The following is a 17,817-nucleotide window of genomic DNA, read 5'->3' on the forward strand; positions in this document are numbered from 1 at the left end:
AGTCATGAGTGACCAAGCCGCTGATGGTGGCAATAGATGTGATTTTAAAATGGCGTTTGTGTGCAAATGGTCAGTTTCATTGTGAATGTTGATGACTCATGGATTCACCAGAGCCGAGAGGCTCTTCCACTCGTCCTCAGCTGGTGGTTGAAACTGGACCGACTCCAAAGCTCTGTTCAGCACATAGTGGATCTTGGGCTTGTGGACGCGTTGTACCTGCCAACTGGCCTCCGGATGTCATGCCCTTCTTCGTTATTGCAGGGAGCATGCCAGAATGCCTTTCTTGTAATTCTGCGAGGATTAATAACAAGGAAGACGATTCTATTACAAAACTGTATGTGCAGGAGGCAACAGTCTCTTTAAATTCAGCTGCATGCCAAATTTCAATGAAAATATTGACGTTATATATTTAAAAGGACCTCAAGTTTTAGTATTTTTTTCCATAGACTTACTTTTATCGATGCAGACTTTTCTTTTAACCAATGGGCTCCAGTTTCACTACATCCTCAACAGCCCTAAAATGCCAACGGCAATTAGTTTTGTTTCTTTTTTAAAAATGGATAAATGAATTCAGTAATTAGAAGTATTCTATAAGCCACTCTAGACAGAAGAAAACAAACAATAAACAAAACATCCACATATACACACACAAACACAAACTGTAAACCCTACTTGTGAAAGTATTGTTTCGTGGACTGATACAGAAACTATGAATTGGACTTAGAGCTAAAAGACATGACATTATTGTTTATTTAAGTTAGTTTTTTCCCCAATTTTTTTTTTTTCCATTTTAGGGAGATATTTTTCCAAACAAACTCACCTTGAGCTTCGTCCTCTTGCTGTTCAGTTGCGATAATCCAGAGGAGAGACAAGAGGAGATGATGAAAATATCTCTAATCTCAGCCCTATCAGTTATTCCTGTGCATTCACTGTTAAGCAACCAGATTTTAACCAACAAAATAGATATTTTTCATTTCCACTTGTTTTATTGCTATGGATCGATATAACTGTGGGAGTAACAGTGAATTTATCCACAAGATCCCCAATAGTGAAGAAAAAGTAATCCTGTGAAGTTTTAATGGAAAACACAAGTGATGCGTTTAGTGATAAATGGACTTTACACTCCATAATAATGAATGCCACCAGAGAAAATTCTTCTTGCTTTTTATTTTTCTTGATGGTGTGAGTTTTTACATGGATGTTGATGTGCTGTATATCTACATTTAAAACGGGCCATTTCTTTTGACACTTAAAGCAGTCAAACTGTGTGTAAGTTGTTTTGATGTAGGCTGAGGGAAGGACATGTCTTTGACCCAACGCTCCCTTAAGCAGTGTGTAACACAGGTCTGAAGCCCTCAGTGCTCACACACTTTACAGCTGCCCATAATATTTCTCTTTGATTGGAGCTTGGAATTCCATGTTTCACTGCACTGCCCTTTTTCTGACATCGCCAAAGTCAGAGGATGTGCGAAGCTTCAGATAGTGGACAGGGTTCTCATCACTTAAAGTGACAGTACATTGTATTCAAATGATGAACAGTTACCACTGACAGTTACATTATTCCTCTTCACCGTCACTTACGTCACTGCCACATTGCACGACAGGGGTTACTCTAGAGCAGCACACTGCAACATTTGTCTCGTTTTCCTTCCCTTTGTGCACCACAAGTTACTGGTGGGGGGAGGAAAATGCCAGTTGTGTGATCGGTATTGATCCGTGAGAGCTTACGCTCCGGGGTGAATGTACATCTGTATCTCGTGTCAGCGGATGAATGACCCACAAACTGGCCGCTTGTGGACTCAGATAATGGAGCTATATCATTCATGCAGCAGGTGAATTCAGTTGTGATTAGGCTAGTAGCTTACACAGAAGCGTGCGTACACACACACACACACACACAAACACACAAGCACACACACACAGAGGCACACATGCAGGGTCAAGGTCACTGGTAGGGCTGAGCACAGGATGTGAAATAACTCATGGTTTACTCCACAGCACGATCAATTACTTTACAGTTCACTCAACTGCAGCACTAACTATCCACTGATTGAATAACATACGTGGAAAAATTTTTCCTAGTGTTCTTATTTCTTTTAAATGTATAGGTATCGTACATATGTTATAATAAATGTATTGTATCATCATTTGTGCCTCAGGGCTAATTTTCTTTATCTAGACTGTAAAAATAAGTCAACTTTATTTCAGAATTTGATCATTTAAGTCTTTGAATGATCGTTGTTATTCGAGGGATAGAATGTCAGTTTGTGTTATTGCTTGGTGAAAAAAGTAAAATAAATAAATAAAAGAAAAAGATATAAAAAAAAAATATGCATCAGCTGCTGCTGCTGCAGCCTTTGAGAATGCTGCCCTCAAGTGTCTTCTCTTAGAAATGCAAAATATGAAGTCCCCCCCCCCCCCCCCCCCCCCCCCATCCCCATTATTTCCAATCCAAGGATTTTATGTCAAAATTACTTTTTCCTAATACTCTATCCTAAAGTCTACATTCCCGTTTCAGGTTATGGACACACTTTCTAAACTTTCCCACTCAATAACTGCACAGCAAACTGGAATCAGGTATGTTTAAATTCACTCATTACAATCTAAGCATTTTGTTTAAGAGCAGTATCTTATACAGTCTACACTCAGTTCACGGCCACATTTTAAAATTCATACTTTTATTTTGTTCAAAGGCCTTTTCCAACAGAGGAAAGTGTGGAAGATGAGGATATATACAACCACTTGGAGGATCTCATAGAGTAAGTCTTTTCTCTTTACACTTACTATAAACTCCATCAGTTCTTGAAGGACGTTGGGTTTTTGTTTGCAAGATTATCACTAACTAGTGATACTAGTTACCCATTAGCCTATGCCTGAAGGTGGCACATTGTGGCGGCCCCTCTAGTTCTATAATTCAGCTCCTTAATCTTCCATCTACTTCTGTAGGCTGTTGTGGTTTCAGGCGATATGTGTTCCTCGAGTTTCGACTGAATGGTGGATGTCGTTCCTCTCAACTCAAAAATATACAGAATTCTCTGTGTGCTGTTTTCAAGCTCTCACCTTCATGGTTCACCACTTCTCTTCCACAGTCCATTTTAATTGGACACCATAGTGTCCCTTAATAACAATTTTAATGGTTGTTTGTCTTTACATGATGCCCTGTGATTGACTTGCAATTGCTCAAGGTTAAATCCCGCCCCTAGTCAAATTTCAGCTGGGATTGGGTCCAGGATAATCCGTATATTTAATAAATCAATTTTTTTTTTTTCTAAACTAGCAGGTATGGGATTCCTGAAACAATTTATTTATTTTTTTTACATCTTCCTTAGTTCAAATGCTAGCAACAGGACATATACAATTTCACATAGTCAAGTGGTTGCATTTTGACCACATGGAGCCATTGTGGCGTTAATGAGAAGTGATTTGAGGTATTTAGATTGAGAAGAAAACTCTTTGAACCTCTTCCACTTTCTTTCTTTTTTAAAATACGTCCTGTTGATTCAAGCAAATCAAGACAACTAGATAAAGATCTTCATAGAGCCTTCTTGATGGCCTACACTCAAAATATAACAATCCAAATCCTGCATTTGCAACTAATATTTCCAAATGTAGACAAAATGAACTGACATATTCAACTAAATGTTTTCGCTGATTTTATTTCTTTTTTTTATTTCAGTGCATTGTGGTTCCTTCTTCCATATGTGTAAAAAGCTCTCCCCTCTTTTTTTTACACATTTCATGTATAAGGAGTTCAGGTTCTAATTTTTAATGCATCAATTAACATAAAATATTTTTTTGTTATCGCACTGCCTTGTGTAAGGGATGAGCTGCTTGTTAGCAATTTAATCTTAAATTGATGGAGGATTTTTTTCTGAATTCTTGCAGCAGCTCCCAAGCCGTGGCACCGCATGAGTTTGAAGCTCTTATTTTGAAACAGTGAAAGGAATTGTGGCATTAATAAACAGAATTCATTTTCTCTGAAGCACACTTTGTGATGCTAGCTCTGGTTTTGAACCAGGCCTCAAACGAGATTGATTCTTGTTTCTTATAACAGTCTTTGTACATTCTTCCAGCGTTTGAGAAATATTCTGAGGGATTGTGTTACTTGTCCAAAATTAAAACACAGTAACTTAGTTCTTTATATCAACAAGTTGATTGTCTGATCTGGAGAAAATCTTACACCATCTAATTGCGTGTTACACTTCCAACCAAGTTACACGAAATGAGGAATTAATGATCAGCACACATGCCTTGGGTGTTGAGGACATTCAGTGAATAAATACATTAACTTTGCTTACAGGACTGTCTCAGAAAATTAAAATATTGTGATAAAGTTCTTTATCTTCTGTAATGCAATTACAAAAACAAAAATGTCATACATTCTGGATTCATTACAAATCAACTGGAATATTGCAAGCCTTTTATTATTTCAATATTGCTGATTATGACTTATATCTCAAAAATCCTATATCAAAATATTAGAATATCATGAAAAAGTATTTTTTGTTTTTTTAATTGCATTACAGAAGATAAAGAACTTTATCACAATATTCTAATTTTCTGAGACAGTCCTGTATAAATCTGTTGAAGGAAGCAATAAAGAAAAAATTCCATTGAGGAGCAAACAGCCGTGTGTAAATTTGAAATCACATCCATGTTCTATCATGTGTGTGTGTGTGTGTGTGCCACAGTGAGAACACAGTGGAGGATGAGGAGGATCTGTATGACTGTGTGTACGACGATGAAGATGGCGGCGAGATCTATGAGGACCTGATGAAAACAGAAGCCATCCCGCCTCCGGTCAGTCCCCCTTTCCTCAGTGATTTTCCTCCTCACAGTAATACTTCGCCTTCTGCCACACTGACTCTTCGTCCGAATCACATTTTTCATTTGTGAAAATACGTCACTCCGCTGCTAAGAGAAAATCAATCCCCCTCCACTGACCAGCTCAACTTTACCCGGATTAGATAAAAAAAGCATCAGTCATACTGTCTTTAGATGTCATGTCTTTACATGTCTTTGTAGGTTTTATTTAGACACAAATTATTATTGAATTGCAAAATAATACCTTTCAATGAAAACACGGTGCTCCAACTCCAACTATCATCTGAACCTTTCACAGATCTTCACTTTAAGATTAGAAAATGCTACATTTTAAGGCACTATAGTCTGCGGAGACAAAGATTGAAGATTCAAAGTGTTTATTGTAACATGTATGGTGTAGGAACCATACATGTGACATGGGATATGTGCTTTTGGATAAATGCTGGTAGAAGAGTGTCAACATTGTTATAAATATGATTATAGATATGAATGTGAGCATTGCTATAGAACAGTGGTCATGAAAAATAGCTTACCGGTACGCCCTTTCTTCCTCTATTTGCTACACTCATACATGTGGAAACTTGTTTTTCCAAGCATCATAAATCCTATGTCATGGTCATATTAATGATACCCCATGTAGTGTTTATCTCTGTCAGATTATCTCATTTGCATGGGTGAATACGTGACTCCAAAATAATCAATAAAGCGCCATTGTATCCTCCTATCCTATTCGACCGGCCGATTTAGCCGTATCTGTTTGAAGACTTCTTTTAAACTCACAACCCTGACACACAATGAAAGCATACACTCTCTCTCCATATGCATGTGTTTTTGTGTGCATGTGTGTGTGTGTGTGTGTGTGTGTGTGTGTGTGTGTGTGGGTAGGCGTTCCAGAAGCATGCAGAAACTGACATCAGGAGTTGCTGTTTAGCAGAGATCAGGCAGACAGAAGAGAAATACACTGAAACTCTGGACTCTATAGAGAAGGTACAGTCTTTTTGATTGCACATTATTATTGGAGTCATGTTAACATTTGTTTTCAACTCTGACATAAAATGACAGTGCTCTGACATGAAATCACAGGTTGTCAAGGAAAAAAAAAGTACATGCATCTACAATCTGAATTATCTACTTTGACATAATACCAGAGGTTCACATTGTTGCATTGTTGCAAGAAACTTGGGGCTGCTTGCATGCCAATATTTAATTATTTTGTGTTATGAGAAGTATTTTTATCTTTTGAAGTCTGACGGGTTGCTTGATTCTCTTGTAAACAACATTAACCAGTCACAATAAATCATCTCTATTCATGTTTTTATGTGTAACAAATAATTGAAAAATGTTATCACAACTATGAGTTATGCTTTTAACATTGCTAAATAGGTTGAGTTGATGGATGAGTTATATGATAATGAGCATAAAATAGAATATGTCTGTGTGTGGGTGGCTGTGTTGGTTTTCTGCGGGTTCTCCCAGAATATTTCCCCCGATCAGAAATCTGCAGTAAAGACTCCAAATTGCAATTCCAAACTTTTCACTGCCAGACAGTGAATGTGGCCCTGTGACTGAGCGGTGATCGCTACATTGTGAGATCCGCCTTTCTCCCGGTGACCAGTTTGATTGGCTGCGGCCCAAATCCCGACCCTGAGTGCAGATTAAGCAGATACAAGTTGAATAAATGTTTCTTACTGTTGCCTCTGCTGACAACTTGCAAATTTGCAGTTTGACTATTGACATTGTTTAAAAGTAATTGCCCGCTGGCAATTGTAAAGTGGTTACAGAAATCCGCCTTAAAAATGATAATTTGATTAAGTCTGGATTTGTCACAGCGACACAGAGTCTGTGGCAAGTTGAATGGATAAAAACTACATTTCTTTTAAACACACTAAAGGGAAGAAGAGCACCTCTGACATTAAGAGTGTCTCTCTCTCTGTCTCACACAATTGAATGGGAATTTTTCACAATTTTTCATCAGACATGGGTTTCAAGGTGCTGTGGTTTTCAAAAAGCCCTGATTCTAAACCCAATGATTTCCTTTGGACTGTCCTGATGTAGCACAATGATCAGGCTCCAAGTCCCATATATTTCTATTCAAAAGAGAAGGTTTCCAATTTTGCATTTGAGATTGTTAACAGCATATTCCAATTTACCAAGCCTAAATAAGTCCTTATTTTTTTTTCACAGAAAAGTTCCCAAAAAGGAAACAAGAAATTAATTTGAAAAAAACTTTCAATGATTATGTATGTATGGATGACTATAAATAACCCAATAGAAAATTAAATCATGTGTGAAGCAAAATTATGTTTATTTTAACATTTATCTTAACTTCCTCTACATTTTAATGAATGAATTAATTTGGATGTCTCTACATTTTCCGATATCTGTATTTATTCAGGTCCTTATTTCAGTTTACAACATGAACCCAACAAAAGTTGCCCAAGACTCGGGCTCTGCCCTGCTGCTTGTCTTTTGCTTGCTTGTATTCAGCGTCTGGAAAAAGACCTCGGCTCATTTACCGGCATACGATCTGAGTAGATAGCTCTCAATTTGAAGTGTATGGTGGAATTTAGATTGTGCTTGGCCACTCCAAGGAGGTGTAGAGGTGAGGAAGCAGCGGTGGCTTTCTTGGAGGAAATCATTAAACTGCAAACTCTGAAAATGAGATTATTGTCGTGACCTAGACGGCTCTGCTTGTTTTTGCTGACTGTGGCTCTTTGCAACTCAGCCCTACAGTATGACTTCTCCCAAAATCACATCCCCACTCTTATTCTGGAAAGGCAGGCTTCATTCTCATCTGTTCTGTCTCTCTCTGCTGCAGCACTTTATGACGCCCCTCACCATGTTCTTATCCATGGCAGAGATGGAAAACGTATTTGTGAACATCCCGGTAAGTCATCAGTTCTGCAAACGAGATGAATAATCTGATAGTTGAGTTCTCCTTTCAAAAGCTGGAGTCTGAGATTGAAAACCGAAACAAGGGATGAATCTCAAGTGATGAAACTTTTCTATATGCTACACAACTTTGTTATATAAAGTTCCAAATGCAGTAAGGGGAAAAGTTCAGGACAAAATAATATTAATGCAAACTGAATACCATTTACTGTGGAAATGTCAATACCACTGATTACTCGTGTGTTTTTCTCATCCCCAAAAAATCTTGAGTCTTGGGTCTGAAAAAACACTGAGAACTACATTCAGCACACACAAATTGACAAAGGCTCAATTTGTAAACACTTTTAACACTTTTAATATTAACTTTTAATTTTCGGTTCTGCATAGATGGTCCGTGAACACGTTATTATTATTGTTTGTCGTATTTTTAACATTATTATTATTATTATTAGTAGTAGTAGTTGTAGTAGTAGTAATATTATTAGTATTATCATGATCATCATCATCATCATTTTTATGTACTTATTTATTCCTTTCCATGCATATAAATCTCCCCACAAACTTGAAATATTGCCTTTTCTTGTATAACAATTTCAGTTGAATTTTTTTCAAGCTTTGAGATAACCTGGAATTGATTCAGAAGATAGTTCATGACACAAAGGAAAATAGTTGACCTCATGGTGGCGCCAAAGGACAAGTACAGGGATTGCCCAACACTAAAGAAGAGTCATGGATGTAAGACTTCTTGCTGCAGAAATACTTGTTACATTTTAGAAATTACATATGTATATCGATAAATGCATATAAACCAGTGCAAAGAAGTCATCAACTTTAAAATCAAATGTAACTAAATCAACATGCATTTTGATGACAAACCTTTGAATTTCAAACGTTTCTAACGCCCACAATGTGCATTATAAATAAAATCTTGAACAAGTCAGTTTTAATCTTGAACAAGTCAGGTTCTTTTCTTTTTTTTTTTTTTAATCTATGAATTCTTTCTTATTATAATTTTAATCGGAGTTGCATGCTGATGCAACGGTCGGTACTCCATCCCTACAGAGCAAGATGGTTTCATGTTGGCTTCTGATGGCCACCCGGGCTCTTTCTATGTAGTGTTTGCATGTTCATCCCTCACCTGTTGGGGTTCCCTGTGGGTTTTCCATCCTCCTCCCACGGACAGAAACATGTTACTTGTTAATTAAAGACTCTTTCACTGTCGTGGTTGTGAATGAAGGAGTGAATGGTTGTTTGTCTCTATATGTTGCCCTGTGATTGAGGGGGGCTAGTAAAGGCTAAAGTCCACCTCTTTGCCAGTGACAGCTGTGATTGGCTTCCACCCCCAGTGAACCTGTGTGCAGGATAAATAGTATAGAGAATGAATTTAGTGTTTTAATCATCATACAGATTGTTTAATGGAAGCAAAGTAACCCAGATTCTGTTATTGTGCAAACAAAAACTACAAATTGTAAGTATAAAAATATGGTACCTTAATACATAACAATGATGTCATTTAAGCCTTTATAGAATTTGTTCGATTAAAATGGTTTGCCACTTTACCGAATGCCAAATTTACAAGAATTCAAGATATCTTTTTACACTGCTGTCACGCGATCCACATGTTTCTATTCAAAATTGCAACATTTTGGTGCCAGTTCCAACTCTGTAACAGCTCAGTACCAAATTTGTTTTTATTTTCTTGCTTTGGAACTCAAGTTTACTTATATGATGTTTCACCTTGGATTTTGATCTGGTATCTTTTGACCCTTTGTGGAACATTAGTGATCTCCGAGAGCCAAATAAATCAGGCTCTCCAGGAAACAATGTGAATGTCACAACAAGTAGTAGGTCACATATGATTTAATTGGTGCTGCGGGGTTCATTGTAAATGCCATCCAACGGTTTGTCATATACACTGAGATGTTTTTTTTTTTTAATGTGCGCTGTGTTTTTTAGGATCTTGTTAAAGTTCACAAAAGTTTACTGCTGGAGCTCCAAGATTCGGTCCAACAAAGAAGTGCCCAGAACCTTTACCAGATCTTCATCACTTTCAAAGAGAGGTACGGATATCACTTCCAAAGCACATGACAAAATTATCTTTTTCACAATTCTTTAAAAATGTGTGCCTGAAACAGTCTAGACTCCTTTATACTCAAATCAGGCATCTGTGACTTTGAGTTATCATGTTTAAATGTGTTCCGTGCCAGAACAGTAAGTCTTAAGGTCAAATTGAATGCTTTTACTCTGCTTTTAAGCTGTAGCCGAACCACTTTCCCAGAATCCATGCCCCTCCGTGCGTGTGTTTTGCTCCAGGTTGTTGATCTATGGAAAGTACTGCAGCCATGTAGAGTCAGCCATCGCCACACTGGATAACATCTGCAAAGAGAGAGAGGATGTTCGCATGAAGCTTGAGGTAAAAAAAGAAGTTTGACCTCTCAGGAGATGATTACAAAGATTCTTTGAATGGTCAGAGGACGCCCTCAAGAGATTTCCCCAGGCGCCGCATCATCAAATACTCTTACACTTGTGAGACATTTGGTTTAAGAAACCCATATAATCAAGAACACATTTTCTGCTACATAAGAAAAACGAAAATACTCCTTTATAACGAGCCTAATAAAAGGAACCGGACATTTTTCCTTGAAGCTGCTAGTTCTCAACATATCTTGCCATAGGTCACACACTTGAAGTGAAGTATCGCACACTTTTGGAGTTGGCTCCCTGTTTTTTGTCTTAATGAGCTCGACGAACTCACACTGAGTGATCTCACTTTAATATTTTTGTTTCCATGTTTTCAAAATGTTTTTGAAAAATGTTTTTGAAAAAGCATGTACCTTCAAAACAAAAGTGCACCATAAATCATTCTTTAGACACCTTTCTTACTTCTAACACACATCCTTGGCCCACTTAGAACGGCCCAGGTACCCACCTTTATTTAAGAATCCCTGTTCTAAAATGAAAAACTATACTAGAATATATTTCAATTTTCTTTATTATCACAGGAATGTTCAAAGAGGGCAAACTATGGCAAGTTCACCTTGAGGGACCTGTTGGTGGTTCCTATGCAGCGAGTCCTGAAGTACCACCTTTTTCTGCAGGTATTGGACTGTTCGCCACAATATTCAGTAAAATGTCTCTCCAGTCGCCGGGCAAATTTTTTGCACATCATGCCATGAGCGGTTGTCTTTTTGGTGGCCGTGGGGTATCCTATGAATACCTTGAAATCAGAGAACTTTGAAAGTTATTAGAGTTTTATCATTGTAGAAGGGATGGATTTTTGCCCTTATTCTCATATAGCTGCTGAAAAGAGAAACATGTCACAATAGCTATTCTGTGTTGTGAGAAAAGAAAAGATCAATAGATCTGCCCACGGACAGTAATTGTTATCTATCAAATGCAACAGCAGTGCATTGGAATTCATAATTAGCTGTATAATACGTAGTTCCCGAGTTTATTTCAACCCGATCAGTCAGTCCATGTCACTGTAAGGGATCAAAACGGGACTGATGACTGTCAGTAAATGATGCAGTCTCATCAGGGAGGTTTCTTTTCATCAAGCTCCATCATCGCCAGTCACAGGAATCACTGTTATTACTGGACACAGCCACTGGAGGCACCATTATCCGCTTTTTGTTGCTCTAAGCTCTTGTCATTGAGGCCGTTCACTCTTCCCCCGACCATCCTTGTGGATGCTGGGCGAATACAGTTCTGAAATGCCACAGAACTCGGACTTGATCAAGACAATCAAGCAGGAGGAGGGAGAAAATTGGCTTAAGAGAAGTGAGGAGTGAAAGTGAATGCCGGAGATAGAACAAAACAAATAATTAGACAGATAGAGACTGAAGGGTGAAGAATTTCTGAAGTGGTGAGAATCTGTGAGTTTCTGAAAAGTGCAGACAAAGTCAGCGGGGAAGTGAAACATTTCCTCACGGAATCTTAGCTGGATTTTGTCACAGGCTTTTGCATCCTTCTTAACGTTGCCAAGATGAACTTTCTTCAGTTTGTTTCACTCTGAAGGTGTGTATGCGTGTGTGTTGCGATGTCTGTTGTGTATGAGACTAATCAGATTTCTATGGAAAAAAGGAAAACATATTTGAAAAACAAGTTATTTATGATTTACAATCTTAAAAATCAGCTCTGAATGTGTGGATTCTTAAGCTAATAAATACATTGCCTATTCTGCATCTGATGTTACATATTCAGATACTTATTTCATGTTTTGTCAGATAGTATCTGAGTAACTAGACCTTTACTGTTAGATCTCAAGGTCTAGAAAATTAAACATGCTGAGGAATTTGACATTCATATTTAAAATTTACTGTGTCTCAAAGTGTTCTCATATTTCAGCAATGGTTATGCTTAATAGTATTTGCTGAGAAAATATATTTTAGCCAATGTTTGAAACGAAGAGCTCGAGTTGCAGCTTCTTTATTAGTTTTTTATATTTGATTTTTAAATGATTAAGGTACTAAACATATCTCCTGTGCCGGTCAGAAAGCATCTCACCCCTCCAGTATGACCAATCTTTATTTGCATGGCCTCAGCAGGACCTTTCATGCATGCCGAGAAATGTTATCACTTCAAATGACTTATTCATAATTTATAAAGTTCCAGTTCAAGCAACCCGCCCACATGAAACAAATTTATCTCATCCCATTTTGATAAACAGATAGATTCGAGTGTGATATAAAAAAAAATCCAACCTTTTTATTTGGATGTACCATCAGATATTAAGTATAAAGCTGTTAAAAGCATTGCTTCACGGTCAGTTGATGCAAGCTATTTTGCTAAATGTTATGCCCCGCCATTGAAAAATTAAAATTAAAATTAAAATTGATAAACCATGAGTTTAACCTCACTTTTGCTCTGTGCTGCAGACCTTGGATGTACAAGAAAAGTGAATTCAGTATTGAAATAGCTGCTCAGTGTCACATGATATAAATGGGAAAAAAAAAAAATCAGTGGACTTTTGTGATCCATCTTCCACAATGGGAATCCAGAGAGCGAGGGATATAAAAACTTGTGCCACTGAAATCTGATTTAGTCCTCTGGTACTTGAACGGAGATAAAATAATTTCATCTTGTGGCTCTTCTAGACTCTCAAAATGTTATCAGACCAAACAAATCAAATCAGGATATTTAAATGGGTCATTTCTCAGGTTGTGACTCTCAAAAATCGGTATCCTCTGTTTTACAGCCACTTCTTTCCCACTGTAAACCTATGGGAAAAGATCTTCTCGGGGCAAATGTCACAAAAATGGCAATTGTAATCATTTACATCAACACCTGGCTCCTATCGTCTCACTGCTTCTTGGCCCATCAATGCTCTGAAGTGATTTGGTTATATTTTTAGCCACATTATTTGTCACTTTTCTTGTGACTGAAGCACAAAACAGTCACTGTGTAAGAGGGTGGAAAGCTAAAGTTAAGGAAAAAGAAGCAAAAGGTGTAGAGAACCCAAACTGCAATGGAGAACTCACAAAGCTCCCTATAATGCCCTCTTGCAAGCAGCCCGTCTATAGCTACCCTCCTTGGGGAATGTGTGCTATCGGATGTGAGACTATGCAAGCTTTGTAGATTGATGTTAAAGCAACAATACTTACTGTATATCATCATTTCATGGAACTACAAGCAAACCAACAAAACAAAACAAAAAAAGTGCAGACAGCAACTCCTGTCATTAGGCAAGGAATAATGCATTTAACATATTACTTGTTGCACTTTCTCTCCTCTTTGTTTCTTTTCTTAGTGTCAGTCTTCCCCTTGTTTCATCTTTTTTTCTCACGGTATTAATTTTTCCACCTCGTCAAATCCACTGTAACACTGTTTCCTCAATAAGTCCATCATGTACGGCCCTGGCTATCAGTGTGACCACTCCCTGGCTCTGTATCTCCGGATGTGTGGAGGTTTGATAAATGCGACTCTTCCATGCTGGTGATAATAATGCCCAGGATGAGCTTGACTGACAACAGGGATTTGTGCAGTAGGGAACAGGCATATATATCTCCGTTGGGACTCCTGTGTGTCTTCCTGTATCTGTGTGTGTGTGTGTGTGTAAGCAGTTTGTATGGGCCTGTGTGAAGGACATGCATGGCATCCTTCCTTATCCTCCACCGCTGAGGTCGAGATGTCTTGTTTATGCTGCAGCAAGGCACCACCGAGCAATTTCAGATACACAGCAACACACATACATGAGCAATAGACAAGTACTCACTTACACTCACACTGCGTTGTGTTTCCATCACTTCGGAGGACTTTTGCATTAGCTCATATTCATTTCATGGAGACTTAGTACTACCTTCACCTTTAAGCAAGGCTTGAAAACGGTCCCCATAACGCAAGGAATATCTGCTGCACACACACACACACACACACACACATACATACTCACACAAGCACACACGTTATCTGATTTATTTTGGGACAGGATTCTTTTCGCAGTAACATTTTTCATTTCATATCTAAAGCCAAAGCATTAAGTTTGTGTGTGGGATGTAGCTGTGCTGCTCTATATGTTAGCAGGAGATAGCAATTATCACATGTCGCTTTGTTTTTATATTTCACACAATTCCAAAAAGGTCGATGGTGCAATGCAACCTCAGTGAACCACGTTTTAATTCAGTATGTAATGCAATTACATTTTTCTCTATTAAATGGAAAATACGTCTTCCTGTACGACCAATTCAATTTTTTTAAACCCGTGTGTTTTTTTCACCGACAGGAGCTGGTTAAACATACTCATGACTTCACAGACAAGAACAACCTAAGGAAAGGACTGGATGCCATGAAGGTATTTTTTACTATTTGAATATATTCTAGTATATTGTATAGAAGACATGTATAAAAACTAGAGAATACCAATTTTTTTTTTGGTTTGCAACTGATATAATAACATATTTCAAGGATTGGCACATATTAAATTAAATCATACAACAAGTCAATCTGTGAATGTAAAACCTATTTGAGAACTAACACTCAATGGTCTAGTTTGATTATTTATTTGATTGAATGATGACTTCAACTTTATAATACTAAGTAGAAATATTTAGATTATCCATGAAATGAGTATTCTGAGTCATCTACCTTTGGTTTTCAAACAAGTGATGTTTCGAAAGTGGATCACCTCAATCAGTCAATGGAGCCAAACATTGTAGCTTCATCTCATGGGGGTTGCAGTTGTCATAGTAACATACTGCTGTGACATCATCGTCAGAAAAAAACTGCCACTTTTTTTTCACAGAAAAACTTTCAGTTTTGTTTTCTTGCTTAATTTGTAAAAGTTCTCAAACAGCAAAAATAATGGAAGGTTTATTTTCCATCACATCATTACCATCTTTCAGATCTCCCAATAAAATGACCCTTTTCTGCAAACTTTAAGTGAATAATTAAAACGACAAAACCCGTCAGGCATCAAAGAGTCTCGGAGTGAAGACCTCTGCACTTTTTTAGCAGAACTTCCTGTGAGAAGTTCACACACAAATATTTTATGTTGTCCACACGCACTTGACAAAAGAAGTGATTTTGTTGTAGCAGTCTGCTGACTGTCTACCGCCTCAGACCGGGAGCTCTTGTCTGGCCTCAGACTCAAACAGCGTGTCAGTGCCCCCTAGAAAAGCCGGCGAACTCCGTCATGTCCAGCAGGTGCAGAAAGACCGTGTTGCCCGGCTAAAACCTTGCTCTGGATACTAGCGAGAAAAGTCAATTTTGCGAGATGAACCTCCCCTCCTGACTTTCAGACGTACTGCTGGTCAACAGCATTCTCTGCGTGGAGCTCTTGTTAAAGTCCAAACAAGCAAGACCAGATTTTTGTTTTTCCAGTGTCAGCAGGTCGCTTATTAGGGGTGGGATTGACATATAGATTGCTTTTTCTGACTAAACAGAAGTATGTAGACAAACATCCAAGTCCTCTGAATGCAGGGTATCTGTTTGGCGTATGATAATAAAAAAAAATTTTAAAAAACCTAAACTGATGCTATAAGCTGATATTTTTTACAGTATAATTTTAAAATCGGAAGGAGAATTTGCAAGCCCGCAATGAGACGAATGCAAATAAAGAGAGAAGAATAGTATAAAAAAAGAGAAAATACAAAATGTAAAGGCCACTCAAATCACACCATCACCATAGAAGCAGTGGCCCTTCCTTTTGTGTGAATGAAATTAGTCATGCTGTGGAGAAATATCCTCATTATGCACCCTGACTTTATTATCTAATATGCGTGCAGGACTTGGCACAGTATGTCAACGAAGTCAAGAGAGACAATGAGACGCTGCGAGAAATAGATCAGTATCAGAAATCCATTGAAAACCTGGTAAGCCACTGGATTCTTCCAAATAACAAGGGGGCTTTTATCGATTTCACAGTTCATGGGAAACTCTTCCCTCTCCTTGTTGTTTCTAGAATCAGCCTCTCAGTAACTATGGGAGACCGAAAGGTGACGGAGAGGTACGGGTGGCTTCGGTGGACAAACGAGCCAAACAGGACAGGTAAGATTTTTTTTTTTCCTTGACGGGTAGCTGACTCGCTATAATGACTGACCGGGTGCAGCAGAACTAAAATTCAGTGAGGTGTTTTCTTCTTTTAACCAGGAAGCCAAAATAAAGCCAAGCAAGGAAAAAGCTATTCAGCCAAATATAGTGACTAATAATAACATTTGATCTGAAGAGCTTATCTCTGATTTTGTTTTGGCTATCATTCACTGGATTGAATGCAGAGAAGATTACATCATTGACCAAAAGCTTAAGAGCTGTGAATATGCACGCTTTCGATCAATATGACAGCCAGGGAGTGGCTTTGGGACTGACGAGGATGGCCAGTGTCAGGAAAGAGTCTGTCAGACGGACAGTACACGTGCAACGTGCAGAGGTTTCATCGTGAAAATATCGGTAGAAGGATGGTGAGATTGGAAGTGCTAGGCAGGAGACCGAGAGGAAGACTGAAGAGGAGATTTATGGGAGGAGCGAAAGAGAACATTAAGTTAGTAGGTGTGAGAGAAGAGGATGCATAGAATAGATTTAGATGGTGGCAGATGATTTGCTGTGGCTGCCCCTGAAGGAAGCGGTGGAAAATAAAAGAAGAGGAAAGATGGAGAAGAGGGCAGCATCTCTATTAGCATGAGAAACAAATAAAGAAAAAAACAGGTCATACTTCTGGAAAGCGACCATAAAGACCGCATGCTTTTCAATCATATTAAACTATGAATGCTGTTCTTGCTCTTCTTTTGCTTCTTACACAGGTATGCCCTGTGTTACTGATCTTGAGTTAATGTTTAATAAATGTTGGAGAATCCAAAGATTCCACAAACAGCAATTTTCATGATAAATAGAACAGTACAGTATTGTAAATTAATATAAGTGCAGTAAAAATATAAAATACATAAAGCCTTTTCATGTAAAGGGGTATTTCTACATTTAATGATAGTAATACTAATGATTATCATTATTATTATTATAATAGTCGTTGTTAATCTTGTCTATTTATCTGGCCTCATAAATGTATGGATAAAAAAAGTGCATAACTGTATGTATGTTTAAATACACTAATTTATAAGTGCATGTAGAAATACAGGAAAAATTAAATGTGGAAGTACAAAGAACCATGGAATTTAAATACTTATATGTAAAACTAGAGCATTTTTTTCCTCAAATTAAACTGACAGTTAGAAACAAAACCCCCTTTTTTTGGCTTATTTATGCTTAATATATTTTTTGTTTTCCCTTTTCTGGTCTTTATGTTTCTTTTTTTTTTTTTTTTTTTCAACCCAGGCACATCTTCCTGTTCGATGCTGCTGTAATCGTTTGCAAGCGGCGGGGAGACAACTACGAGATGAAAGAAGTGATCGACCTTCACTTCTTCAAGATCACAAACAACCCGACCTCGGACAAGGAGAACCGAAAGGTCTGTACTGTCAAGACACGGGGCCATGTAATGGTTGCTGTCATCATTTGGAAGGAAACACATCTCCAAGGCTGCCAGCAGACCTTGTGACTCAACACGTGCCTCATTGCAGGCAGTGGCGTATTATATACTGTGCCTATCTAAGACATTGTACTGTAGATCACATTCTCACTATCCTGCACACAAGTTGGTCTCACACTATAACA

At 38.0% G+C, this 17,817-nt stretch overlaps 1 protein-coding gene across 2 annotated transcripts in view; it reads left to right on the plus strand.

Moving 5' to 3' along the window:
* Window positions 1-17,817, plus strand: part of vav3a (vav guanine nucleotide exchange factor 3a) — a 101,904-nt gene that overhangs the window by 47,976 nt on the left and 36,111 nt on the right. For both annotated transcript variants that reach the window (XM_086151468.1, XM_086151467.1), the window contains exons 3-14: window positions 2,519-2,577; window positions 2,694-2,759; window positions 4,692-4,800; window positions 5,710-5,811; window positions 7,643-7,711; window positions 9,673-9,776; window positions 10,030-10,129; window positions 10,719-10,814; window positions 14,438-14,506; window positions 15,939-16,025; window positions 16,115-16,200; window positions 17,479-17,611. In XM_086151468.1, the coding sequence (XP_086007594.1) occupies window positions 2,519-2,577; window positions 2,694-2,759; window positions 4,692-4,800; window positions 5,710-5,811; window positions 7,643-7,711; window positions 9,673-9,776; window positions 10,030-10,129; window positions 10,719-10,814; window positions 14,438-14,506; window positions 15,939-16,025; window positions 16,115-16,200; window positions 17,479-17,611 (1,080 nt within the window). The remainder of the gene's footprint in view (window positions 1-2,518; window positions 2,578-2,693; window positions 2,760-4,691; window positions 4,801-5,709; window positions 5,812-7,642; window positions 7,712-9,672; window positions 9,777-10,029; window positions 10,130-10,718; window positions 10,815-14,437; window positions 14,507-15,938; window positions 16,026-16,114; window positions 16,201-17,478; window positions 17,612-17,817) is intronic.

Source organism: Fistularia commersonii, chromosome 8, assembly GCF_037954325.1.
Source record: "Fistularia commersonii isolate RoL2024-O1a breed Wild chromosome 8, RoL_Fcom_v1.0, whole genome shotgun sequence".
Lineage (NCBI taxonomy): Eukaryota > Metazoa > Chordata > Actinopteri > Syngnathiformes > Fistulariidae > Fistularia > Fistularia commersonii.